General features: G+C 40.5%; 1 protein-coding gene across 4 annotated transcripts; it reads right to left on the bottom strand.

Moving 5' to 3' along the window:
- Window positions 1-7: 7 nt before the first annotated feature.
- On the bottom strand, window positions 8-27,997 carry SPARC (secreted protein acidic and cysteine rich). Of its 4 annotated transcripts, none has more exons than XM_073649830.1 (11): window positions 27,845-27,878; window positions 24,979-25,067; window positions 12,861-12,930; window positions 12,111-12,167; window positions 11,662-11,752; window positions 10,920-11,041; window positions 8,533-8,653; window positions 4,073-4,206; window positions 2,480-2,628; window positions 2,108-2,256; window positions 8-822 (listed from the first exon to the last, which is right to left on the bottom strand). In XM_073649830.1, exons 3-11 carry the CDS (start codon window positions 12,915-12,917, stop codon window positions 794-796), a joined length of 909 nt encoding a protein of 302 aa, XP_073505931.1. In that variant the 5' UTR covers window positions 12,918-12,930; window positions 24,979-25,067; window positions 27,845-27,878; the 3' UTR covers window positions 8-793. The 4 variants fall into 4 exon arrangements, with proteins under 4 accessions (XP_073505931.1, XP_073505934.1, XP_073505930.1 ...); XM_073649833.1 differs by having other exon boundaries at window positions 12,111-12,164; window positions 27,845-27,872; XM_073649829.1 differs by lacking the exon at window positions 24,979-25,067 and having other exon boundaries at window positions 27,845-27,997.

The following is a 27,997-nucleotide window of genomic DNA, read 5'->3' on the forward strand; positions in this document are numbered from 1 at the left end:
ACAGGAGTTCTGGGTAAGAAGAATCTATCATAATCATGATGTTTTATTTCAATCTACACATTAAAGCACGTGACAAGAAGCAGTTTCAGGAAATGCAAAATATAAGGAGATACTTTTCAATTTTTTATTCTTTTAGGAGCCTCAGTTTTCGATTGTTACGCCAAACTCTCTAAATCAACATTGACATTCCAGGAGAACCACTCTTGATGGAACCTCCCCACAGCAAACCGGTATGGAAGTCTGCCACATCGCAAATCAAATCCCACCACCCACCCACCCCTGCATACCAGTCAGGGGTTAACCCCTCCATTGCTAGAGTCTCTTGGCAAAACTTGGGGGGCTACTCCAGCAGGGAAGGGGTTAAAGTCCTGCTTTAACACTCCATTTGGGGGGGGGGGAGTAGCAATGGAATAGAATGAGAACATAGGCAACACGACTTTTGAAGCTAGAATTGCAAGCCGCTCTATTCATCTTTGTTCAGAGGGATAAAAAGTCAGAAGTTGGATAGATAGAAACATTAGAAAAGAGTGAAAGATAGAAATTCGATCTGGTCAAACAATGGATTTCCGAGCTAGTGGTGACGCGCTGTCATCTCCTTCAAGCGCTAATGCGTCTTGTTGCCTTGGTCTCAGCACCGTTAATAAAATCTGTTCTAAAGTTAGCACCATTTTTTTGTTGTTTTGCCGCCCAACCCCCAAGAGACAAATATTACAAACTAGAATGTGAAAGAGGAGATACAAAATAAAATATTACACAAATAATTTCAGGTGAGACAAAAATCCACGGATGTCGCTTAGATGATCATATTCTGGTCGATGTCCTCTGCAAGAGACAATGAAAAATGGAGCGTGTCACTTATGTTTCTTTATTGGCTGACCATCCAAATCTCTTCCAAAATCCATGGGTGGTTGGAATTCAATCACCCGATGAGTTGAGTCAGGTGTTGATTACTCCACTCTCCCAATTGGCTGAGCCAAGTACTCAGAATATTGGGGAGTGGGGAAAAAAAAGCTGGCCATGACTCCAAGATGGTTCATACATGGTCAAGAAAACCAACAACCATTGGCTTTTGAGTAGTAAATAATGCAAATTTCCCCTTATTTCCATTAAATACATTTATCATCTATCCATGGGAGAGGTGATAAATGTATAATCACTGGGGGTTCAACGGCTGGGACCACCACCAATCCTGATAATTTTGGTCCTAAAGACTTTTGCGCGAATGGTGCATTAGTGCACATGCATGACCATTGCTCCGTTTACTTCATTAATTCAGAGATAATTAAGCCTTAGAAGTAAATAAATGTTGCCAAGCATACGCATGGTGGTGGAGCATGCGCACTAATGCTCCATTCACATATCTGAAGATCTACTCCAGTGCATTACTTGGATTTAATCTCCAACAGCCACAAGGATTCATGTACGCCGCAGTGTTGTACTTTGTCTATTAATTTCACGTGTGCCATTTAGCGAAAATATAGATTCATGTGCTTCTATCTGATGCCTTCGGTCGTACTGTGTTACCCGATGGAGTATGTCATGATTTTTTACTGGAAGCACATTTCATACCATTCCAACAGAAAAGACCCCATTTATGCCTCTATAAAAACAAAGAGGCCGATTTATCATAACTTTTACATCAGCAAACCAGTGTAAAATGCTCTCAAAAGTCACAAAATTTTTGTGCAATGCAAAGTTGGCAAAAATTTGGAGACTTTTGGAGTTTTCACGTCAGTTTGAAGCAGCTCCTCCAAAATGGGAGGGACTAGGAAAGGCTGTCCCCGACTGGAGTAGCATTTCTGGTGAGGCACACGGAGGCGCACGCCAATGAAAAGATGTGCCGAAGGAATTTAGTGGTGTGTGCCTCTTAATTAATTTGGCACATCATACTCCAACGAGCCCTTCATTAAGACTTGCATACACAATGCCAGTTTTAACGAATGAGCCCAAAAGCCTTGCAAAGGTACAATAGGGCCCAAAAAGCTTTTATTGGTGCTATGCTACAGCTTTGTACAATTTATGTATTGAATAGAGCTATATACAACTTTAGTACTTCTCATGTTAGTGTATAATGTTTATCCGCTAATTATCTGATACTTGTACTTACGCTCCTTGAGTCCAAAGCACTTGGCCCATTCATCTAAAGCAATGTATTTGTCATCGTCGATATCGCATTCATCGAAGAAACGAGTTGTGCAATGCTCCATGGGGATGAGAGGAGCGCGGAGAGGAGACAGCTCGGTGTGGGAAAGGTATCTAGGGGCAGAATAGATGAACAATGGGTTATTTAGGGAATTAATAACAGGTGGCACAAGTTTGGTTCAGTACTACAATACGGTATATACCAAAAATATCCAAATATAGGCCCACATGTCATGTTCAATATCAGACCACTTAAGAACAAAGCTACTGTATTTTGTCTTCATTAAAAAAAAAAATAATGATTGTTGTGGTTTTATATCATAATCACAATACATACCCATCAATGGGGTGCTGGTCCAGCTGTCCAAACTGCCAGTGCACGGGGAAGACATACATGTTGTAGTTCTTCTCAAAGTCACGTGCCAGCAGCTCCATGGGGTGGTCTCCAGCCTCAAGACGCTTCTCGTTTTCATGGATCTTCTTCACCTGTAGGAAAGTGAGATATGTTCTGTGGATGTTCTCTAATTGATGTCATGTCGTATGATATTATTTAGTTGTCAACTAGTCAACCATGCAAAAAATAAACACTCTTCCTAGTGCTAATTTGATGTTTTCTTAAGCCGGCCATACACTAGAGATTCGATATGACTGCTCTAAGTACAACCAAGTTGGTCTATGGATGTTCTCGTTTTGTACAACAAAGCCATAAGTTATAAAGGCAAACCAATCTATGTCTTGATCTGGGCAAGCAGATCCATCATTTGGCACGTTACAAAGACAATGTCATGGCACATTAACTTTACTACAGATGCCTTCAGATTCTATCTACATTCCCAAAACTCCAGTTTATGGTCAATTGGAACCCCTTTACTAACCCAATAATGGGACATATGTCAGAAGAAAGCATTACATGTCCTACGCTTCATGAGAGTTACTTCCAGCTTTTGTTATGGTTTGACGCAAAGCCCATCCCTTTCATGGACCCCACCATAACAATATGGTCTGACTACTCTATATATGCATCTTCCAGAAAGGACATGATATTAGTCAATCTAAATACCGCAAAAAGAGGACAGAGTAATTAGTGGATTATTTGACCTACAAAAGAATAACTGTTGACCCGGGATGTAGAGGATAGCCTATGTACTAGCTAATAGGGAAGTAAGAAAGTTCAAAATACATTGTTTATTCTGGGCTAAGTCGTGAGCACTTAACATTAGGCTTGTGAGTTTTGGAATTAAACCTGATCTGGTACATTATTGTGGGATATGACTGTAAAAATCCCAGCTAGGCGAGCTGTAGGACCCTTCAATGTTTACTTATTACATAGAAATTGGATCTAGAAGGTTCCTCAGTTCATAATTGTGGCAAATGCATCTTCTGGAGCTAGATATGGAAAAAAAAGTTGACCACAATTTGTTTCCATTATTGACCATGGTTGACCAGATACATTCAGCATCACAATTTTCTTTTTAACATGAATGCTTGTCAAGAAGAAGGAAAAACACAAAACATTTTTTTCCAAGGAAAATTAATTAGGAGAAGTATTATGAATTAGCATTGCCAAATGTATGTATCTCAGATAATGCTAAACTATGCTATGACTGGTGTATCTACTAGATTTTCCGATAACGGGTAAGAATATTTTTGGATCGTGATTTCTAACCAAAAGACCAGGTTGAACCTGAACAAATCATTCAACAATTATTGTTAACGACAGTAACAATCACTACTTATCATCATAACATCTATGGCCAGTTCTTCTACCCAACAAGACTATTTTTCCTGGTTCATCGAGTGACTATGGGGATGCAACTTTAGATGTTGGGTAAAAAAATGGCTATTCATAGCTCAAAAACACATTTAGTGCAATAGATAAAATGAAAAGCAAGAGTTATAGTCTCTGCAATTAAGATTTTTGTTTCATTACCCTTATCTTCTGTTTCTCATTGAGTAAGTTGTTGTCCTCATCACGCTCGTACAGGCTGACCAAGACGTTCTTCAGCCAGTCGCGCATGCGGAGGGGGAACTCGTTCAGCTCAGAGTCCACACAGGGAGGAATGACTGTGGGAAAAGAAGGAAATTAAGTCAAATATGGGCATTTAAGTTGTGCTCTAAGAAGCTAAGAAGTCTCCAGTGGCCCAGGCTCTGACTCAATAATGAGCCTCAAAGGTACAGCAAAGACAACCATCTTTGGAGCCAATCTTTTTTGACACCAGGGTCTTTTTCATATCCTATGTGTATAATAATAATAATGCTAATAATAATACTAATAATAATGATAATAATAATAATAATAATAATAATAATAATAAAGATTACCATTCAGTTAAAAAGTAGCTGTGTTCTGTAAAGATGGAGGATGGAACATCATCTCTTCTGGTGAAGACCAATTAGCCCTTGCTAATGCCAGCCACACAAATTAGATGGCTGTCGGCCATATGATGATTCGGCCGATCGTTCAGCTGACAACCATCTCAGTCATCTTTCGCATACAGAAGTGGGCTCCCTGGGCCAAGCACTTCTTTGTTCTCTATGAGAAAGCCGCAGATAGACATCTCTGCTGGTAGCTTACTGGGAGAAGAAAGCGTTCAACAGTCCGAAATCGGACAAGCCCGATCAACATGTACCTGTATAATTAGTTGGCTGGCACACCTATACACATTAGAGTGTTGGTTGAACAAGTGGATACCGGTGGGTTGGCTGACATTAGTCTAATGTGGTTGGAGAACTTAAGGAGTCACCAAAGTCTTAGAGATCGACATCTAGCTTAGTGGACAAGAGAAGACAATAGAAGATCATACATAATCTTCACCCTCAATCCTGTTGGCGTTCCACCAAGCCGATAGTTCTCTCCTCTGACATCAACTTCAACTGTCAGGGGACAGTCGGGAGGCCCTCATATACATTAGATTGTCAGATAATCCCACCGATATTGATGGGTTCGGCCAACTTTAGTCTAATGTGTATGAAGACGTTTATAGAAGATTATGTTGAGTGTGCATCTAGCCTAATTAGACAGAGAAGTCGATGAAAGGTCCTTGGGTTTCATATGTAATCTTCAACCCAAATCCTGTACTTGATGAGCAACACCATTCACTTTACCCATATAACTTTTGGCACTGTTCATGTGCCTGAAAGACCAATTTACAAGGCAGCCTTTGTTGCAGAAAAGTCAATTACTGGAGCTTCTCACACTTCACAGAGGTTTCTTTGTCAGAGCAGGAATTTCTATTATCCCGCCTGTTGACACTTGTAGGGGAAGTATCTTTTTCAAAAGTGAGCCTTGAAGAGTGACATTCTTGAACCACAAGACTTAATCCCCTTTCTAGAGCATGTACTTCATCTCTGAAAATGGCCATACTTACCGATACATCGGCAAGTTAAAACGAAGGCATAAAAGGATGCGGAGAGAAGACTACACGTAACCAGTGGGGCTGGCGCTTTATAAAAGCTGTATCTGTGTGCAATGGTGATACTAACAATTGACCCTCCTCATAGATGTTTGGATGTTCATCAGTATTTTGCTACCTTCATCACATAACTTTGTGGATATACAGTATATGTTTACATTGGTCTAGCTATCTTACTTGTATTATTTCTAGCACTCTATTAACCATTTGGTTTCTTGATGTATCTTACCTGCATTATTTCTAGCACTCTATTAACCATTTGGTTTCTTGATGTATCTTACTTGTATTATTTCTAGCACTCTATTAACCATTTGGTTTCTTGATGTATCTTACTTGTATTATTTCTAGCACTCTATTAACCATTTGGTTTCTTGATGTATCTTACTTGTATTATTTCTAGCACTCTATTAACCATTTGGTTTCTTGATGTGTCTTACCTGCATTATTTCTAGAACTCTATTAACCATTTGGTTTCTTGATGTGACAACTATTTTTTTGCAATGTGATTGGTATAAGTTTTCCTGGGAGTCTTACTCTCATCATCAACTTCTGGGTAGGTTGCCCCTTGTCTATTATTTTAGACAGGGGCTAGTGGTTATACACACTTGTGTTATTTATAATTGTTTTTCCCATAGAGAAGGCAGAAATGGTTTATTATCATCTCAGCCTTCTCCATACACAGTGCTAAAGAAGCGATGCGAGTACAGTAATAGAAAGCACTAACGGTGCTTCCTCCTACGTACACAGCGGTCACGTGATCACTGTGTATAATGATTGAGCAGGAGCTGCTGGGTCATATGAGACCCAGTCAGTTCTGCTATTGGCCAGGACGCTGAATTTCCCTTGTAACTGGGGCTAATATACCAGCCCCAGTTACAATAAAATAAGGTGAAAAAATTTAAATATTTATGGTACATACATTGAACGTTCTTTTATGATCTCATGGGGGGGTACACTGTACAAAATAAATGATTAAATAAATAAATAAATAAATAAAAACAGCAGGTAAAAAATAAACAAAAATGCCACTGCCAATCCAAATTACTATTACTAGAAAAAAAAAAAACATGTCCGATATATAAAAATAATTATTACAGAATGGGGAACACATTTTTAAATGAATTATAGTGGTCTTTTGTGGTCATAAAATAGGAAAAAGAGGCACTTATCTCCCTTATTTTCCTACCAAGATCAGCAAAAAAATAGAGAATATGACATGACATAAAAGTGATTATCTGAACGAGAAAAAAAATGACAGCTCTTTAAACCGCATATATGAAATAAACCCAGAAGATATGCCTTGTCAAGAATGGGGGAACATGACCTGGTCTTGTGCTGATTAATCTGTGGGTCTGATTTGTTTTTGGTTGATTTGTAGCAATAGTTACAATTTTTACTTATCTCAAATGTGTATTGTTTTTGTTTTTTTTTGCATACAGTCTTAACCAGCAATAATATATCAGGCTAATGACTCCTAGAGTAATTCCTAATTCAACCCCTAATATCATTAAAGAGGTCATCCAGGCTTGGGGTACAAGTTTGCAGTCACTCTATGTGACTTGAGACTTGTACCTCTAAGACTCAAGGAGCTCACTGATGGCTTGCAGCCAGCAATGTGCAGGGAAACAAAGAGCCTTCAAAAGCCAAGTGGTACAAAATTGCTATAGAAATCCAATTGCAAGAAGTTAAAAACAAAATACCCCTGAGGATGTTCATATTCAAAGCTTGGAATTGATGAAAGCTCATGTATAAAACCAGCTCTAGCTTTATTTTTAAAGAATGAGCAGGATTTTCCACATAAAACATTGCATTGCAGGCTAGAACAAATCTGCGAACCTGAGGAATTAGTCCCTGGGGGAGACTACAATGCTCATTGGTTAGGTTCATGTGGAGCGCTGAGCTAGCAGGATGTAGACATTTGACTCCACGCAGCTGTAAGAGTCATCGTTCTTCACATGCTCTAACCAGCAACCCAAAATGAAATGACCCCCGAGGGCCATCAGTGGAAAGTGCGAGCCTTACGTGTACAATCAAGAAGGTGGAACCTTTATTCTAACACAATTGTGTCCCTATCATTCTTAGGTTAAATAGCTCAGGACATTTTCAGGAAATTTCGATCCCAGTGGTAATTTTGGTCTACAAACCAAAAAAAGTCATTATTGGGTAAGGAAGTATTATTGTCTTTTACTGAGCATTGTATTCATGCAACTACTGAAAGTATTGATAGTCTTGCTCATCATTTAAGAGTTTGGCCACTTTGTCTTACGTTGAATCCACGCGGCTTTTAAGAAACCACATGGTTATCCGTTGACTTCAATGGGTTGACCATCTGGCCTCCAAAAAGAGCTGAGGAGGGCTGTTGGCAGATGAAGTAGCATGGTACATCTTTCAAGTAACTGGCAGGAATAATTGCTATCGGACCCCCACCCAACTGGACATTCAAGGCATAACTTGTTGATGTCTACTTGGACAACCCCTTTTACTTCTGGTAATTTTGGTCTACAAACCAAAACTCATTATTGGGGAATGAAGCATTATAGTCTTCAACTGACCACTGTACTCATGCAACTGAAAGTATTGATAGTCTTGTCCATCATTTAAGAGTTTGGCCACTTTGTCTTACGTTGAATCCCCGCGGCTTTTAAGAGACGGCATAGTTATCAGTTGACTTCAATGTTTTGACCATCTGGCCTCCAAAAGGAGCCGAAGAGGGTTGTTGGCAGATGAAGTGGCATGGTACTTCTATCAAGTGACTTTCAGGGATAATTGTTACCGGACCCCCACCCAACTGGACATTCAAGCCATAACTTGTTGATGTCTACTTGGACAACCCCTTTTACTTTTGGAAAATATTCATCAAATCATCTTTTATTGGTCAATTTGGCAAAGTCATTGGCCAGATTTCTCTATTCTCTATCGGTTGCTACAAAAGGGATAGATTACTGGCGTAAAGAGGATAAAGATCTTAGGCACTCACATTTGCATGGTCCAATGTAATCCAGGTGCAGCTTGTGACCCTTCTTTGTTCCTTCCAGGGTACATTTGGTTGCAAAGAAGTGGCAGGAAGAGTCATAGGTCTTGTTGTCTGTGGCACAGACCTACGAGAGAAGGTGGATGAGAAAAAAAATCATTTTAGTAAGTGCGACAGGAAGAATATGTGAAGTTCTTTCATCCCCAAGGGTTTGAAGGAATCGAAACGTTAATTTGGAAGCGTATAATATAAATTGGGAACATTTTTCGGTATTCTATTCCCCATTTGTTTCTTTAAATTATACGTCTCTTCCGACCTAGTGTGCATCAATCTGGCGGAAATGTATCACATATACTGTATTAGATTTAATAAATTATAAACCAGAAAGTCAAACATATTATGGTTTTGTAATATTTTTATGTTCTAATTTTTTTTTTTATTATTTTATTTTCGGTCCATGATTATGAGACAGCCATCCATCATTTAGAGATCTACATTACAGCAGCCTCGCGAAACTACACTGAAAGATAATTGTGAATGAGCGCTCTTAAAAACACTTTTTTCACGATTATCTTGCAGTGTAAACAGGATTTTGAGCATCGACAAACATCATCATTCTTGATGGTGCGCCGTCCCATGTAAACAGGAGTTGCACCGCCGAGAACTATCAGCCTATTCACACTGAGCGACCTATTAGAGATCGGTCAGTGTGCATTGTTTACTTTGGTCTGCCTATGTAAACCTGGCATTTAAGAGACCACTGATTGGTTAAGGTTTACCGATCGGTGGTCGTATCGTGCTGCTGGTCGGACCGTACATAATGGATCCTTAGACAGCAATAATGTAGATATGCTTACTGTCATCTTTTGAACATCTTCTCTGACCTGTGCTAAGATTACTGTGCATAGTGGCAGGAACAGGGGTGTAACGATATGGGTTACAGAGGGTTCGCCTGGGACTGAGTCCGTGTGGACCCACCATCGCCAGTGCTGTTTTTAGCTGAATGTGCGTCCTTGAATGCACATTCAGGTGAAATGCATCGGGGCACAGAGAGCCATCGGCTCCCTGCACCACAATAGCTATACAGGCCAATCAGAGGCCGGCAGCTGATGTTGACGTGCCAATCAAGGACGGGGCATGACATCACTGCCACATGCACCCTACCCCACCCCAATACATCAGCTGTGGAGAAGGAAGAGGACATTGCTTGCTCCAGGAGCATCTACAAGTAAGAAGGATCATTTTTTAAATGTGTTAGAGATGGGGGATATTATTACAAAAAGGGGAACATTATTATGGGATTGAGGCCAAGATGGGGGACATTATTACAAGAAGGGGTACATTATTACAGGATTGGGGCCAAGATTGGGGACATTATTACAAGAAGGGGTACATTATTACAGGATTGAGGCCAAGATTGGGGACATTATTACAAGAAGGGGTACATTATTACAGGATTGGGGCCAAGATGGGGGATATTATTACAAAAAGGCGTACATTATTACAGGATTGAGACCAAGATGGGGGACATTATTATAACAAGGGGTACATTATTACAGGAACGGGGCCAGGACGGAGGACAATGTTACAGGGGTCCGTCTATCTGCCCAACATGCTAGTTGAGGCCTAGGTCCAAATTTTGGCCCATTGGATTCTAGTTATGCCACTGGGGAGCAGGTGAGTTGTGACATCACCTATTGTGAATGGTGGATCCTATGTTGTCTGCAAGGAGGTGATACATGCCATTGTAATCATTTCTGTTAATGGAAAAACTCCTGAAAAATGAACTAGAAACGTCAATCTACTATTAGGCTTAGTAGCCAAAGAAAGAACAGGAAGATTTCAGGATTTTTTTTTTATTTAGATCACGAAAAGAAAAAAAGTGAAAAAAAAATCAGCAACTAAAAAAATATATATGTTTAATATAAAAACTTAATATAATCAATAGATTATTTCCTTTCAATGGATATGATGATTATGAGGGCTTGGAAGAATTGTACACAGATGACAATGAAGTTTCCAATAGCAATAATACAAATAAATAATTTTTTGCATGTACTCATTGATATTATGTGTAGAAACTTGTCCCCTAAAGTTCCCTCTTATTCATATTCAGACAACCCCTATCCTGGAATGTGCAAATACTCTGAATACATCGCTTCAGGCCCAAAACGGAATCTGACAACGGGACGACTTTAATGGATTTCTTTTTTTTTCATTATTTAATGAAATTTGCCGCAGTGCTCAAGACTTTCCAACTATTAAACAAATCTAAACTTTGGACCCACCAAAGTTTTGAGGTCTATGAACTCTAAGATGGCTTGTCCTAAATCCATTTTTCCATTCATGGAGTTGAGTGCTCTGTGACCTACAAGATCTATATGAAGACGTACCTTCTCAAACTCGCCTACACTTGCAGGGCAGGTAGATGGGTCTTGGCACACGCACATCGGAGTGTTGCTCTCGTCTACTTCACACACCTTGCCATGCTTGCAGTGATGATTTAGGCAAGGATCTAAGGGGAAAAAAAAAGTTTTATAAAGAATCTATAAAGCGGAGTCATTTCCCAGCTTTCAGACTTCTGAATAGTAGATCAGAGTTTGATCAGAGTGTGATTAACATAATCGTCCCAATTCTTTTGGATGAGATACTAGCCTTAGTCATACCAATTTGTGAAGTCATGGCCACACAACTGGAAACAGGAATACAAGGAGTACAAGAATTATTGGTTTCCAGGAGGCTTTGAGAGACTTCATTAGCTCCTGGGATATTTGCCAGCTCTTCCGAAAGCCCAGGGGGTCTCACCATTCTAGAGGAGCCTCCTGGATGCTCTTGGAGGGGTGATATAACAACAGTCTTAAGCTTCCCATACTTATTAAGGTTGGCTGAACCTGCTGAATTTTATGTTTATGGGGGCCTCAAAACAGACGATGTTGGAGGAAAAAAAAAGATTGTGTCGGATTTCAATCCTTTTCTGTGTAGGGGAAATAAGCCACCACCAGAGGTGTCTGGCAGCAATCAATTCCACACTAAGAGTTCATGTGTATGGAGGATTCTGGAGAAAAAGCTGTTGGCCGTACAAGCTATCACGAACAACTATGGATACCTTTAGTATCAGCTGAAAGCAATCCTTACTTTCTTGTGTGGTGGGATCCTCTTCCTCATCTATTGCTTCATCAAACTCTCCAACTTCTATCTGCACGGGGTTTACTCCGACTTCTGTCTCCTGTAAACGGAAGATGAGCGACAAGTTCTTGGTCATTCAATGATATAAATGCCTCTATACACAGTAGGCTAAACTCAGCCAATTTTGGCAGGATCAGCCAGAAGTCTAAGCTGTATGGGAGTCTCTGGACTCTCCTCCAACAGATGATGTTGGGGAAGGATCCCACACATTGGATCTTCATTGGCCAACTCTATTGAGATAAGTTGCCCCCAGAGGAGTTTGACGGTGACTCTCGTAGAGAAAACAGGAGTGCTAATCTGAGATGAGCAATCCTGGGAGTAGGGAGATATAGTTGTCAGCTGAACAATCATTCGGCAGAATGATATCTAATGGGTTTAAGGTGATTACGTTATCTCACCTCAGTCACAACATCTTCTATCACCTCCTCCTCTTCTGGCAAAGCATCCTGTTGCTGCTTAAAGAAAAGAGAACTGAGTTAGTGAACACAGAGGTTCCACAAATACTTCCATCAACTAGACAGCAAAATGAAAGACCAAAAAGAGTGTGACACATAATTGCCACAAACCTAGCACTAAACATAGCACATTATGCCATTTTGGGAAGGCAAGAAAACCTATCCCAAAGCAGGACATTTTCTCTCTTGGCTCAATCCATGATCAGCAATGGACGAAGGCTTAGCTTAATGGGTGAGACCTAAAAAGGGCATTTATATCCACAGAATACGCCATAAATGTCTGAAAAATTTGCATCCCACCTCTGGAACCTACACACATCTCAAGAACATCTCAACTTGTGCTGCCGAGAATGGAAAAATGGCGGTGCATATGCATGAATTCTATGGGAGTTCTTAAAATAGCCAAAGTGGCATCTACATCTATCATTTGGAATTGCTATAAATGAGACCTCTTGCATTTGTCAGGTCTCGTATTATTTAGTACATTTTGAGAAAACGGCTAAGCTTAGCTTGATCCATTAAGTTGTTCCATCCTTCTTAACTGGTCCACAGCAGAACAGGGACCGGGAACAGTGGATAAGATCCTCTGGATCAATGTTGTAGGACTATGTTGACGTTGTCCTCCTCAACTGTATTTAAGTATATCAGGGTCAAGAAAGAGATTGATTTCATGGTATGTAAATGGTCACTTACAGGTGCAGCTAGTGCTTTGCCAGCCAGGCACAAGACGAAGAAGATCCAGACTCTCATTGTGCTACCTGATCTGGAAGAAAAAATGAAAAGTTCAAGTCAATTGTGACATGTAAAGCAAATGTGTGTAATAATGGTTATTATTTGGTTATTATTTTGGGCACACACTGAAATTTAATTCTATGCTTGGAGGTTGCAACAATCTGGATCTAACAATCTTATCAGTCATAATAATAAGATGAGCTATAAAGCCGGGTTCAGATGACCGTGCTAAAACTCGAAATTGCAGATGATACTGGCTCCATGTGCAGGAACTGTTTTCTATTTACATGCACTAGTCCGGTCCGTAAATCAGACCGATGGTCCATGTGGAAGATTGACTGTGTTGCACTGGAACATTGGCTTATAATGGGTGCAGTCTATGGTGCACATGGGCCCCAAGTGCCCGTTTAATACTCTCATCTGAACGAGGGTATGTTTACATGTGGCGTAATTGAAGCTGATTTTTCTGCACCAAAAACCATAGTGTTGGCTGGAAAAAAAAATGCCGCGGAAAATATTCGTGTTTTTGTTGCGTTTTTACACGCTGAAAGAACGTACCTTTCGATATCTGAAAAAATTCTTCGATGGTTAATATAAGCAAGGAATTAAAAAGTATCACATGCAGGAGAGTTTCAGAAATCTCATTCATTTTCCTCGCACTGTAAAACGCTGCATATTTTACTCAGCAAAAGCGCAACACAGTGACGCCAAGTATGAACATATCCTTAGAGGAGTTGTCCAGGACTTTAACATTGATCCTTAGGAAAGGTCATCACTGTGTGATCTGTGGCCGTGCACCCTCGCTGATCAGCTGTTCCCAGTGTTGGTGGTGGCCGGAACTGCTCAGTTGCGGAGCTCAGTTCAGTCAACAGAATAGTGGCCGCAGAGCTGTACTGCATATCCACCCCCTATTGAGTTGAATGGGGGATGGATGTGCAATACCTGACTGCGGCCACTATACAGTTGATGGAGCTGTGCTGTACAGCTCCATAACTGAGCAGTTCCGGCTGCCGCTGACACGGGTATAGCTGGTCGGCGAGGGTGCCGGGTGTCGCACCGCCACGGATCATACATTGATGACCAGGATAGACCATCATTGTTAAAGTCCTGGACAACTTTTTTAATGTCATGAAACTTTGTTTGATCAAACGAAAAACGTTGTTCTAATATTCCAGCAAAACTTGGAGTGGGATCTACCCAAATGTTCTCACTGGAAAAAAAATAGACGTTTGTTTGGATCTTTCCTGGACCCTGTGAGTGTGATATTAGCGGAGTAGGATCCTAGGGGGATCACAAGCACAAATGTCAAAGACAAAACAGTACAGGCATGTCACTCAGGGCATGAAACAAGTCCTAACGGATACAAGAGCAGAATTTGGAATTGTAGCATGATTTCAAGTAATGCTGGGTAACAAGGGGATCACCTTCAGGATAAAGGGAATCTGTCAACAGTTTTCGCTATTTAAACTGAGAGCAGCTGAGTGTTGTAGTTTCAATACAATCAGTGTTTCATCAGCAGGAGATTATCACTGCCTGACTAGGTGTCATGTGCACAGCAGTCAGGCTAATCTGTGTAACCCCGCCCCCACCACTGATTGGCAGCTTTCTGCCTTTGCACAGTGTACACAGAAAGCTGCCAATCAGTGGTGTGGGCGGGGTTATGCAGAGCTCAGCATTCAAAGCACTGGAGCTCTTAAGAGTTCTCGAGATCCATAGGGTCTCAACATTCTGCCCCACGCTTCCAAATTTGAGAATACCCCTTTAAAAAAACATGGCCATCAGTCCCCTGTGCTTGACAGTAAAAATTATCATAGGAGTTTTAGTTTTCTTTTATTTTCGTTTTAACTTAGCCTGGCCATACACACTAGATAATGATGGTTCGGCCAACAGATATCTCTTCCGACTCAGCAGAGCGCTCTTGTGTTCTCCCTGGCATCAGATAATTACCCCACCAAACCAAAGGATCGTCCACTGAGATTCCAACACTGGGATCCTTCTTCCTCCGACATCACCTGTCAGGGTCGAGTCGGGAGGCCCCAATACCCCATTAGAGGATCGGATGACCCTGCCGAAATTGTCAGGTTTGGCTGAGTTTTATCGAATGTGTATGAATGGGGGCTCTTACGGCAAACGTTCTTTGAGAGTGTTCCCAACACTTCATTAACCACTGAGGCTCATATTCATCTGAAATTACATAATTTACACCAATTCTTCAGCACACTTCAACTCAGCCTCTCCATTTCTAGCCAGTTGCGCCTTAATGATGCACCTTAACTTTTTAGGCACTTTCCAATGTTATCTAAAAGTGAAAATTTTGCATAAATTGCAACTATTCATCATGTTAACTAGTACACATCCAAATGTTAGAAACTAGATGGAGGCCATTGTGTCAAATGTTGAACGCTAATGTAGAATTTTTCACAAATTGTGACCTTTTATGCAGATTTAAAAAGGCTTAAAATGTTTAAATGTTCTTGTTCCATTACTTTTTTTTCAGACAGCTATAACCTGTCTAGAACATGCAACTTTTTTGCGAAATTTTATAAATAGGTTGTCATATTAAAAGATTAAACATTCCTTATTTTCTCATCAGTTTTCGCATGATACTGTAGAGCCCAGGGGATGGGGAGGACTCGGCGCCCGGGCCTCGTTGATAGTTTCAGGGGATGTCGCGGTAGTCGGCTACCGGGCTCGTACTCTAGGCCTCTCTTTTAAAAGGGGATTTGTTAATTATATGAAAGTTCGTGACACCACCTGTGGTATCTGGTGAGAATCACCAGCGCTGCGGCAGTTCACTGAGGCCGGTGATAAGGCAGCTTGATGGTATAGCTCCCCACAGGTGGAGCTAGGCCTCAGGGCAGCGGGGATGTAAGGATCCAGGACAGGTGGGACCCAGCCGGGTCGGAGCAAGAACAGGGATAGACACGATAGTCACTTCAGTACCTTTTACTGATGGAAGTTCAGGCACACTCCGGAGCACTGTAGGGTGAAGGGTGCATTTCAGGATCCTCCCCAGTGAGTGGGTGTAGGGCCTCCTGTAAGTTTCTGACCTGCCTGAAGCTAGGCCTAACTTGGTTTCTGTTCTGCACCAGCTGAGTTTGTGGTAGGGCCTTCTCTTGGAGTACGCGCTCCCAGCTTGCGGGGCCTCCGTGACTCTGGCTCTGTTACGTATCAGCTCTCTGGTGTTCCTGGGACTTGAAGTCTCCGGTTGTCTCTACAGGGGGGTATACGACCCTGTAGACGTGGACCCGGTGTCCGGTATATGTTTTCTGGGGTGAGCTAATTAAGCTCCTCTGCCCCCAATGCTACTCACTCCTCTAGCCTTCGGCCTACTCGGGGCCCTCACTAGGCTATACACACTAGCGGCAGCTTGCCGCGCTTCACCGCTCTTATGGCGTCGGCACACCTTAAGCTCACTATGCTGAGCTACAACTGAGTCTGGACTGGGCTCCACTGCAGGCTGACCTCTCTCAGGCTTAACTACTGAAGGAACTCTCTCAACAGACTAGACTCTCCGTCGACTCCAGACTAGACTCTCTGTCGACTCCAGACTAGACTCTCTGTCGACTCCAGACTAGACTCTCTGTCGGCTCCAGCCTGGACTCTCTGTCGACTCCAGACTGAGCTGCCTAGCTCCACCTTCCCTATTTATATCCCTAACGGGCTCCCTCTGGTGGTCTGAGGTGGAAGGTGGAGGAGTGTGTATGCTGTGGGGGCCTCTTGTGGAGGAATCCGTTCATGCACCCTTCCAGGATCTGTGGTACCAAGCGCAGCTGGGCGCCACAGTACTAATAAATTGTGTACGTTTTTTCAAAAATTTTCGATCATGGAGAAACAAATAGGTTTATTCTGAGCTGCCGTAGGAAGAAGAATTAAGGATGCCAATCTAATTGTAAATGGTTTAATAATCAACGCGTTTCGAAGCATATAGCTTCTTCATCAGGGAAAAATTTTTGCCACATAAGCAATGACAAATGTCCCCCTATATGTTACAGGATGATGTAATCTGTTTTCCTATATGGGTCGATTTAATAAAGTTACCTTCCTCAACTGTCGTTAGAGTGCCGAAGTTTTTCCTATTCATTGAAGACTACATCCTACTTCTGAGCACCTCTAGGATTACACAGTAGAACGTTCCTATTTTTTTCAGATTTCCCCTATATGTTGCATCATTTTTGATTAAAGGGTTAATAATAATAAAAAAAATAAAATTCCCTATCTGTGCGATGGGGGATCACTTGTTGATTGCTGGAGATCCGACCCTGGGATCACAAATGATCACAAGATCGGGGCTCTGGTACTCTAAGAATGAGCTTGATCTAAATGCAGAGGATGTGGGCATCCTTGACCCCTGCTTCACTCATTATCTATGGGTTTGACAGATATTGGTGTACTTGACAGTCCCATCGACAATAAGTAGAGCGGAGGTTCAGCCATCAAACCTCAGGATCGGGCTCCAGAATCCTGTTGTTGAAGTTCCAGAGCCCCGATCTTGGGATTAACAGAAGCATACAGTCTAGATCACGTGAAGTCATTATCGGTCTTTACTCCTCTTTGGTCAGACCTCATCTGGAATACTGTGTACAGTTTTGGGCACCACATTTTAAAAAAGACATAGACAAACTGGAGCAAGTTCAGAGAAGAGCGACCAGAATGGTGACTGGTCTGCAAACCATGTCCTATGAGGAACGGTTGCAGGATTTGGGAATGTTTAGCTTGCAAAAAAGAAGACTGAGAGGAGACTTAATAGCTGTCTACAAATATGTCAAGGGCTGTCACATTGTAGAAGGATCATCTTTATTCTCATTTGCACAAGGAAAGACTAGAAGCAATGGGATGAAACTAAATGGGAGGAGACACAGATTAGATATTAGAAAAAACTTTTTGACAGTTAGGGTGATTAATGAGTGGAACAGGCTGCCACGAGAGGTGGTGAGTTCCCTTTCAATGGACGTCTTCAAACAGAGGCTGGACAGACATCTGTCTGAGATGATCTAGTGAATCCTGCTTTGAGCAGGGGGTTGGACCAGATGACCCAGGAGGTCCCTTCCAACTCTACCATTCTATGATTCTATGATTCTATGATCGTTGGAAGCAGTGTCAAGCTGAAGAACATTGGGGCCACCAGAGGATTTGAGTCTGAGGGCCCACCTTTCTCCCCCACTCAAGAGCCCCATAGCAGCTGCCAGCTGCAAGGTTTGTGCTATGAACTCTCCTGAAGGAGAAGCCAGGGCCCACCGGAGAATTCTCCGGTTCTCTGGTGGGCCAGTCCAACCCTGGTTGGAAGTCCCACCTTTCAGACTTCCTGTGATCAGCAATTTATCCCCTTTCCTATGGATAGGGAACAATTTTTTGTTTTATAAATATCTCTTTAAATAAGAGGGTTTTTTTTATTTTATTTTATACTTTATCATAAGGCTTTCAAATAGATCGACCTACAAAAAGTTCATTTTCATTCCCAGTGCACTCCGTAAAGTGGTTAGATGGAGTCGGCCAAAAAACTTCCTTTCATTCTATTTCCTGGCCATGGTTTCCCCTTCTGTGCACTGTCTCAGGTTGGGGGTCAGTTCAGCCTTTTTGGCTTTCATGAGTGTCGGGTGGAAAAGTACAGCCACTTTTGGCAGCCTTTCTTTGGTCCAGATGCCCTGATAGGCTTTGCACAGGCCGGGGGAACCATGTTTTTCTGGACATTTCCTGGCACTCGGCACACGCACGCTGGGAGTACATTTTTTTATGTCCTCAGCTCAAAAATAAACAGGATTATTTAGTCGTATTTCAGATCAGAGAGTGAAAACACTTTCACTAACCAAAAGCAACAGCCGGGCTGAGACGATTGCGGTGGCCCCCTATATATTCAGGCTGTTTGATGACAGGCTCCTTGCTAATTTATTAGGATTTTAGGGAAATAATACAATAATAATATGATGCATAATATAATATAATAAATATAATTACATATATATATAATATAATAAATATAATAATATGTATAATAATATAATATAATATTAATTGATAATATAATACATATAAATAATAAATAAATATAATATATAATAATAATATAATAATTTAGGGAAATAATATAATTTAGAGACTCAAAAACATTTAAAGCAAAATGTAGAAAAGTAGAAAAGTAAAACTAAAACTTTTTTCCAAAAATATATTAATCATATTTATGTAAATATATGTGATGGGAGTCCTACTCGTTAGGCTTTTGATGCTATGGGAGACCATAATGAAGTGACCCCTATTTTTTTTTATTGACCCCACCCCCCCAACATATCAATGGACCCATGGACACAGAAGTACAGAACCGAATGTATTTTGGTTGGAAGGCTCCAAAGAGGGAAATGTGTCCTGTAGCAAACAAACCTCAGCTCGTCGTGATCTCACAGCAAAGGAAAAAACAAGTTTATTTCAGAAGAGTAAACTAAGTTTATGAAAAGAGACTTCTTCTACGGCCTCATCTGCATCTGGAAAGATTTTACTTAGTACATTTCATGGACAGAGAAATACACATTGGCCGGATTCATCATGGAAGATGAAGCAACTGTTGCCGTTGACCGGTTTGGTCAATGAGTCTCGCATCGAGTCACGGAAAGGAAGTTTTAATTATGTTTTTCCGTTTTATAAATGCTCTCGGATAAGTTAATACTGAATACATTTCAACTGCAAATGTCAGTAGAAAGAGAGATTGGGCATGCTAGATTTCAATATGTCTGATCCATCATGTGGGAAGAGAGGGTTTAAGACACAAATATATAATCAGCCACTGATCGTCGTTTGATAGTTCTGCAGTAAGTCTCTATATCATAACAGATGATCGGGAGAAGATTAGGATCAGGCGCCGCCAATTTGTTCCCCCGATCCTCCTGTGCTGTCAGATAATTTTGGCAGCAGGTTAAAGGGGTTGTCCAGCCTTAGTCTACAAGTCTGCAGACTTGTGAATCCTCCCATCATGCACACTGTAAGGACTCTCCGGTGCCATCACCAGGAGCAGGCAGTCACGTGTCCACAAGTATGTGATTTGCATACTTCCGGCTACATTCCGACTAGACTTTTCCAACCTCGCTCAATACAGTTGCATTGAGTGAGGCCACACATGTCTAGTTGGCACGTGATTGCATGTATGCAAATAACATACTTGCTGTCACGTGCTCGCTGCTCCCGACCCCGGAGAATGCTCACAGCGTGCAGTGCACTCGTTATGAGGATTCACAAGTCTGCAGTCACATAGTATCAGGCTATGAGCTTAGTATATACTGTCAATTTGGACTGACAGACTGCCTTTAAATAGGCATTAAACCATCGCCTATTGGGAGAATGGGGGGTCTTTTGACCTCCATTTCCTAATTTAAGTTTGTGGCTCTTTCCATAGATGTCAACTGAGAGATGGGAGCACCACTTCATTGAAATCTATGGGAGTTACGGAGAGAGTCAAGTTCTAGACTGGACATTATATACCGAGAACAATTAGAAGAGGGAACATGAAAAGATTTTCTCTACGCCATAAGTTTTTTTTTCCAATGGAACAAGCACAAAGTTGTCGAATGACATGTCTACAGGGGAATCTCTAGATCTGTTATGTCTAGAGTCATGGTAAAGGGGTTGTCTCAAGACTCCTGGCCCCTTCTTTACTAGGGGAGGGGTACTCTTGAAGACTGACATTTCAAGTGGCATGGTCCAAATTATGTTCTCCCATGCTGCTTGCAGAGGTAACTTTGCCTCTGCAACATCGGAGAAGGGCAGGGGCGGAAATACCATTGGTGCAACCTGTGCAGTTGCGCCAGAGTCCAGGAGGTAAAAGGGCCACTTCTACCCCAAAACAGTACATAAAGGGTGCATTATAAGGAACTAATGGACTGGAAAGGGCCCACATACTGTTCTTGCACAGAAGCCCACTTACCGCCCCTAGCACAGGTGGACTCAGGCTGGTTGGATTCAGGTATCCAGCTAGCTTCCGAGCAATAAACCATACAGCCTGCTCATTCTGCGTGCTCCTTGCCAATGTAACCGGCCAGCCTGGCCGGTAATCTAGGCAACGCGTGGTAAACTATACAATAAAATATCTGACAGTTCTTGAGAATGGAGGAAAGGGGTAAATTACAAATTTGCATGTTTTACAAGCACTATGCAATTTTACCTATTTAGGTAATTGAGACAATCCCTTTAAGAAAAGAAAAAAGTAGGCTACGTACGCTCTCCATGGCTTCAAATCCTGTTTTGCACAAATGATGGAACTTTCTATACATTTTATAGCTCAATATATTGGTACATTCCTTATGTTCTCCCAGGGGCGGCCATCCTGAGCTAAGCATGAAGGAACAGGAAATTTGTCTTGGTCTGAAGCCTGAATAAAATCCACCTGTGAAATGGGACTGTGTACATAGGGATCATCACGCTGACATCATCGGCCATAAATTCAGAGGAACGTGGCATCTGCGTAAGTGGAGACTTGAGGAAAAACCCCTATTCTCGGACTGCTATTACATAAGCATCCTATGTACAAGCGAGATTACATTAAAGGGGTTGTCCAGTTTAGGGGACAGTTTTATTTTACCTTTTGACTTTTACAGGATTTTTGGTTCCCTGCACATTCAACTTTGATGTGGTCTGTGGTCATAAAAAAGACAGATAAAAGAGCAACAAACTCCCCGTCAGTCCCCTTTCATAGTGGGCTCACTGACTGATTCTCAGATAACTCATTCTGCAGCCAGCAATCGATAGGGCAATACCGAAGCTATAGAAGTCAAACTGTGCAAAACTTTTAATGAAACTCAATTGCAAAACATTTAATGAGACCTAATTGCAAAACTGCTTTATAGCCCTAATTACATGCACTAACAAATAATTGTACAACACTTTTAACCCCCATTTTTCCTAATAGTGTTATTTTGCTGTGTGCCGTTTTATCTATGTTACATCTTATTTAATATATCATAAGGAGGCTTGAAAAGTTTAGATCCGTGGGGTCCATAAGCTGGGACCCCAATTATTTAGTTGGTAGAATGAAGTTGTCAATCTTAGGCATGAGTGGACTCGTGGAAGCTCGGGTTCTGGTACCCGACCAAATTTTATGTCCAAAGTTCGGTTCCGGTACCAGAACTTTACCTGAACATGAACCCGAACCCCATTGAAATGTATATTGTCCCGAACTTCGGTCTCTCTTTCTTTCCTTTCCCCGGAATTCCGAACATTAAAACGGACTTCCGGGAGAAGTCTGTGTTCAGAGTTCAGCACTGGACACTTCCGTTACAAACCCCGGACTTTAAAATTTGGGTCTGCTCGTCTCTACTCAATCTCTGAGTTTATGTGGGTTGTTTTGTCTAAAAATAATAAGGCACATGATAATTTTTGGACCTCGTGGAGGCTTTTTCAGCACAGTCATACACATGCTTGCGTTGTTCTGCTGTATAAAGAAAATGTAGGATACTAATTTGATATTTTATGGAGTTTGCGGTATGAGGACATAGTGTCAGACAAATACCAAAAAAGTCCAAGAGGCTATGAAAACTATGAAAAATTACTAACAACTTTAGAATTGTGGCTATTGGTCCGATATCAAGTAATGAATGAATCCATGTCAAAAATTTCCGTGTACAGTTTTGGTAGAAAAGTTTATAAGTTTGTCATCTGCTGATTACTTGTCTGAAGAGTTAAACATATAGGTCATAAAGGGTTTATTAAAAGTGTTATACAAAGTTTGGAAGTTATTCCCTATCCATGGGATAGGAGATAGTTTCCTGATTGCTGGAGATCTATCCGTTGGGACCTCCCAACAATCTTCAGGGATTCCTGGATGTTCTAGCGAGTGGTTAGACCCCAGTGAATAAGGGATAACTTTTCAACTTGGTACAACCCCTTTAAGTGTAAATAGGAACTGGCTGACTTACAATATGGAGGCAGTTAATAATTAAAGGGCTGTCTCGCCAAAGCAATATCTTCCCATATTTCCTATTAGAAAAGCAGCCCCATCAGCTAGACAGATTGGGGAGAGTGTTTCCAGCCCTATATATGAATTACATAGACAGAGAATCATTTAGGTGACCATCACGTAATACTCCATTTCTCCAGTAGTGGCCGCTGTAGGAAAAATGTATATATCTAAAATCAAATCCATGACAATCACGTGATTTTCATTCTAATTTAATCCAAAAAGGGTTTAATAAATAATAATAACGTTCCCCAAGAAGATCCTTTCTTTATAAAGTAGAGTGTTTTACTATTATGAGTATGAACTTATTTTTTTACTTTTAATACTGCTTAAAAAAAATTGCTAAAACCATCATCATTATGTACTAAATTTAATAACTGATCTTTCATTTTCCAACAGGTAAATATGCAAATCTATGTAAATACGGAATAGCTTTAATGGATTAATTGTTCCGTAATTAACAAGATAAAAACACATTATTATGACAATTTATTTGTCTGAATAAATGGTATTTTCCCTTACAAATTGTACATTATTTTAAAGAAAAAGCAGAAATTGGTCCTGGGAGAGGATGGTTGGGGGATCAAGTAGATAAGATATGATAATAGTAAGTTTTACATTTGCTTCTCGTCATAGTTTTATACTTTCCCAAGTCTTTCCTTTATTTAAGGATGACATGTCAGCAGGTCAGAAGCGGCCCTTTTTTATTTTATTTTATTCCCATTGTTCCCCTGAATATTTAGTTTTTTGTTTTTTTTTAAATCCGCCATATAGTTTCAAAGATATGGGCCTGAGGCGTGGCTCACAGGATCCTCGGGGGCGTGTCTTTAGATGCTCTGCATAATTACATGCGAGCCACGTCCCTTTGACCATAAAATTAGCTGTTTAAAAAAGGTCCATATCTCTGGAACCGTATGGCGTATTTAAAAGAAAAAAAAAAAACAGCATAATTAGGGGAGCAACGGGAATAGGATGAGACCAAAAGCTGTCCAATTTTGACCTGATGACAAGTCCTCTCTAAGCTTTAATTAGTTCAGTTTTTCCATAGACAGCAATATCCTAGAGAAATTCTTTAAGTCTTATGGGAAAGTGTAGTGCGCATGCTTGGTGATCTGTGCAGAGGCCATTGTGCAGGGAGGGAGGAGGCAAATTGTGAACATCTCCTATTGATCCTGTGCTATCTGTATGTTAGTGCTACGTTTCATCGTAATCCTGCCTTGGATTATAATGAGATGCTGAAAAGTGATCTCTACAGAGCAGGAAGTTTAAGACAAAAATTAGGCTTAGTGGCCAAAGTGAAAATTGCAAGAATTCAGGGGGGGCTTCTTTTAAATATAGACATCAATATGGAAATCTAAAAAACACCACTTTTTAAATATGTCTAATATAGAAACGAAACTTGATTTAAACATAATTTGTTTCTGATGACACGCTCCCTTTAAACCTAATCTATCAGCAGGATTTTGCTATTTATTCTGAGAGCAGCTTTTTATAGGGGCAGAGAGCCTAATTCCAGTGATGTGTCACTTGTTTGGCAGCTTGCTGTAGTTTCAGTACAATCAGTGTTTTATCAGCAGGAGATTATCACTACAGGACTAGGTCCATGTGCAGACCAGTCCAGCTAATCTGTGTAACGCCGCCCCCACCACTGACCATTTACACATAGTTTTTGTTGTTTATTTGCTTCCTAAATGCAAAGTTAAACAACTTTCTAAATATTATCTACTATTTTGGTGCTGTGGAGTGTCTGTAAATCATATTAGAAATGAGTAAATATTAGAAATCTGTCAGAGCTCCTTCTCCTGACACTGAGGGCTCTCTCTGCTCTTCACCTCATTTCTCTCAGTTTTTGACACAGCAGTAGTGAGATGGCTGTACACAGATCTCTATAATGTAGACAGGGGAGAAAGCATATACAGTCTCAGGGAGGGCAGATCAAAAGGCTCTCAGTGTTCGACATAGCAGCAGTGAGATGGTTGTACACAGATCTCTATAACGTGGACAGGGGAGGAAGCATATACAGTCTCAGGGAGGGCAGATCAAAAGGCTATAGAAAGCACACAGAGAAAAACCCAGTGCAGGATAGAAGCTGTGCTGATATATAAACTAATGAAGACATCAGCACCCTGATTAGACACAGACCTTACATCCAGCCTACATTACTGGGAGGGACACTCTCAAACGAGAAAAATCTGGAACTTGGATCACTCTACAAATTGTATGCAAGGGGTCTGAAAATGAACAAAGGAATGAAGATTTCAGAGTGTAATTTTAATAACTAAAGGTAACCATTAACGTATGTAAAGAAAAGCGTCCAAAGCATTTAAAAGGGCATTTGTAATGAAAACATTTTTTTAAACGATTTTAAGAGACTTTATAAAGGTGCGTCCTTGATAGACCAACTACTCTGAACATCCCAGATGATGATGATGGTGATCAGCCGGTGAAGGAGGACCTGGCCGTGTTACTATAGCGCCCAGCATTCCTCAGAGCCTGAGTAATGTGAGAGCAGAGCCAGGCAGGGTGGAGCTGAGCTCCCAGCAACTTTGCAGAGCTGATTCTCTCTCCCACATAACAGGACCCCCTCCTCTCTTTTCTCCCACCCAGCCTCCCCCACCCCTTTTGCTTATGTGGCAGACAATGCTTGTGTTAACCCCTTTTTCCCCTCTGGACTATACAGGACCCTGCCACGCAGTGACACGCAGGATTTATATCAACAGCTGCAACTCTGCTTTTTACAGATGTTGCTTGTCCCAACTCTCCTTAACTATATGTAGCAGAGCTGCATTTGTCATTTTTACTATTCGAAGCTCATTGTTTAACGTGCCGGGATAATTCCATGGAATAACAGAGTCAGAATCTGCATCTCTTCATAAAATCACAGAGATAAGAATTTGTGATATCAATACGAGCTGAGACAGATAACAAAGTCGGCACTGCTACATCTGGGGATTTACTGTTATGCTGTTATTGCAGGTCTGTTGTTTTCCACTGTCATATAGTGTGCAAAACATGACAAAATAACACATTATTAATAATTATGACATCAGATATAGACAATAGATAAACATAAATGAGATAGATAGATAATAGATATATAGATAATAGATAGATGATAGAAAGATAATAGATAGATAATAGATAATAGATAGATGATAGATAATAGATAGATAGAAGATAGATAGAAGATAGATAGAAGGATAGATAGAAGATAGATAGAAGGATAGATAGATAGATGATACATAGAAAGATAGAAAGAAAGAGAGATAGATGATAGATAGATAGATGATAGATAGATAGATGATAGATAGATAATAGATAGATAGATAGAGGGATAGATAGATAGATAGATAGATAGAAAGATAGATAGATAGATAGATAATAGATAGATAGATTGATAGATAGATAGATAGATAGATAGATAGAATAAATGACAGCAGCACACCAATTGAAAAAAGTCCTATTTAATAGCCCATAATGGCGACGTTTCGGCTCCAAATGTGAGCTTCTCTCAAGCTCACACTTGCAGCCGAAACATTGCCATTATGGGCTATTAAATAGGACTTTTTTCAATTGGTGTGCTGCTGTCATTTATTCTATATATATTCAAGGCTTGGTCCTTGCCTTGGAGACTTGGCACCCTAACTCCATTACTGGTGCTGTTTCTATTTTTTTCTTTATAGATAGATAGATAGATAGATAGATAGATAGATAGATAGATAGATAGATAGATAGATAGATAATAGATAGATAGATAGATAGATAGATAGATAGACACTGTAGATGGATGGATGGACAGATCATGACAAGCTATTTTAGAAAGAAAGAAACAAACAAACAAAAAAGAAAAATGAAAAACATCATGAAATGCTACTGTAGATAGAAAGAAAGAAAGAAAAACAGAAAGAAAGAAAGAAAGAAAGAAGAAAGAAAGAATGAAAAACGGAGAAAGGAAGAAAAAAGATAGATGAATAGATAGATATTAGATTGATATATGGATAGATAGATGGATAGATATGAGATAGATGAATAGATAGATATTAGATAGATATATGGATAGATAGATGGATAGATAGATAGATAGATAGATAGATAGATAGATAGAGATAGATAGAAAGATAGATAGATAGATAGAGGGATAGATAGATATGGGATACATAGATAGATAGAGAGATAGATAGATAGATAGATAATAGATAGATAGAAAGATAGATAGATAGATAGATAGAGGGATAGATAGATATGGGATACATAGATAGATAGAGAGATAGATAGATAGATAATAGATAGATAGAGAGATAGATAGAGAGAGAGATATTAGATAGATAGATAATAGATAAATAATAGATATCTCTATCTAGCAGTAGATAAAAGAAAATGTGTCAGGTTTGAATGTATCACTTCTTTATAGCCATTTGTCCTAGGTTTGCCTGCAGTCCTATGTAAAGCACAATGTGATAGTCTGGACACTGGACATATCTGCACATTCCTGACTCTTCCACTATCACAGATGAAGTGTTCTTAGTGGATTGTTGGGATTCCTCCTCCGGACCCACAGGCAGACTCACACTATGGACTTTCAAGAGGCCAAATATAATCATTAAAACTTGTTTCTGTGCATTCAACAATGTATCAGAATATTACAGCTCTATTATAGTATTAGCAATTGCTTTAAGAAATTGACAAATGTGCATAAGATAGAGTCTGTGATATAATAAATTATTATTATTATTATTATTATTAATAATCTCTAAGCCACAGCGGAATCTTACAATATGCTGCCTTTTATATAGGTAGAGGTATAGCAGAGCTGAATTTAATGCTTTGCAGTCCTATGTAAGACCACTGAAGAATGCAATGCTACACCTACGTCACACCTACTTGCTTCTGGTTGTACATTATTATACATTATTAGATAATTTATCTAAGGTAGTCGATTAGGTAGCCCAGTGCTATAGTACAGGCTGCGTTATTGGAGGAGGCAGGTTAAAAAACAAAAACCCCATACCTTGGGATAAGAGAGGAGAGAGCTTCAGCCTCTGGGATGGTCTGAAGAAATCTGAAGGGTGCAGGAGAAGTTAGCAGAGAGCAGGGATGGGGTGGGTGGGACTGTGCTGGCTGTCTGTCTCATTCTTTCATGGAGGGCTGTGCTAGCCCCATC

This window comes from Phyllobates terribilis, unplaced genomic scaffold, assembly GCF_046119375.1.
Source record: "Phyllobates terribilis strain yellow unplaced genomic scaffold, ASM4611937v1 Scaffold_10__3_contigs__length_209671492, whole genome shotgun sequence".
Lineage (NCBI taxonomy): Eukaryota > Metazoa > Chordata > Amphibia > Anura > Dendrobatidae > Phyllobates > Phyllobates terribilis.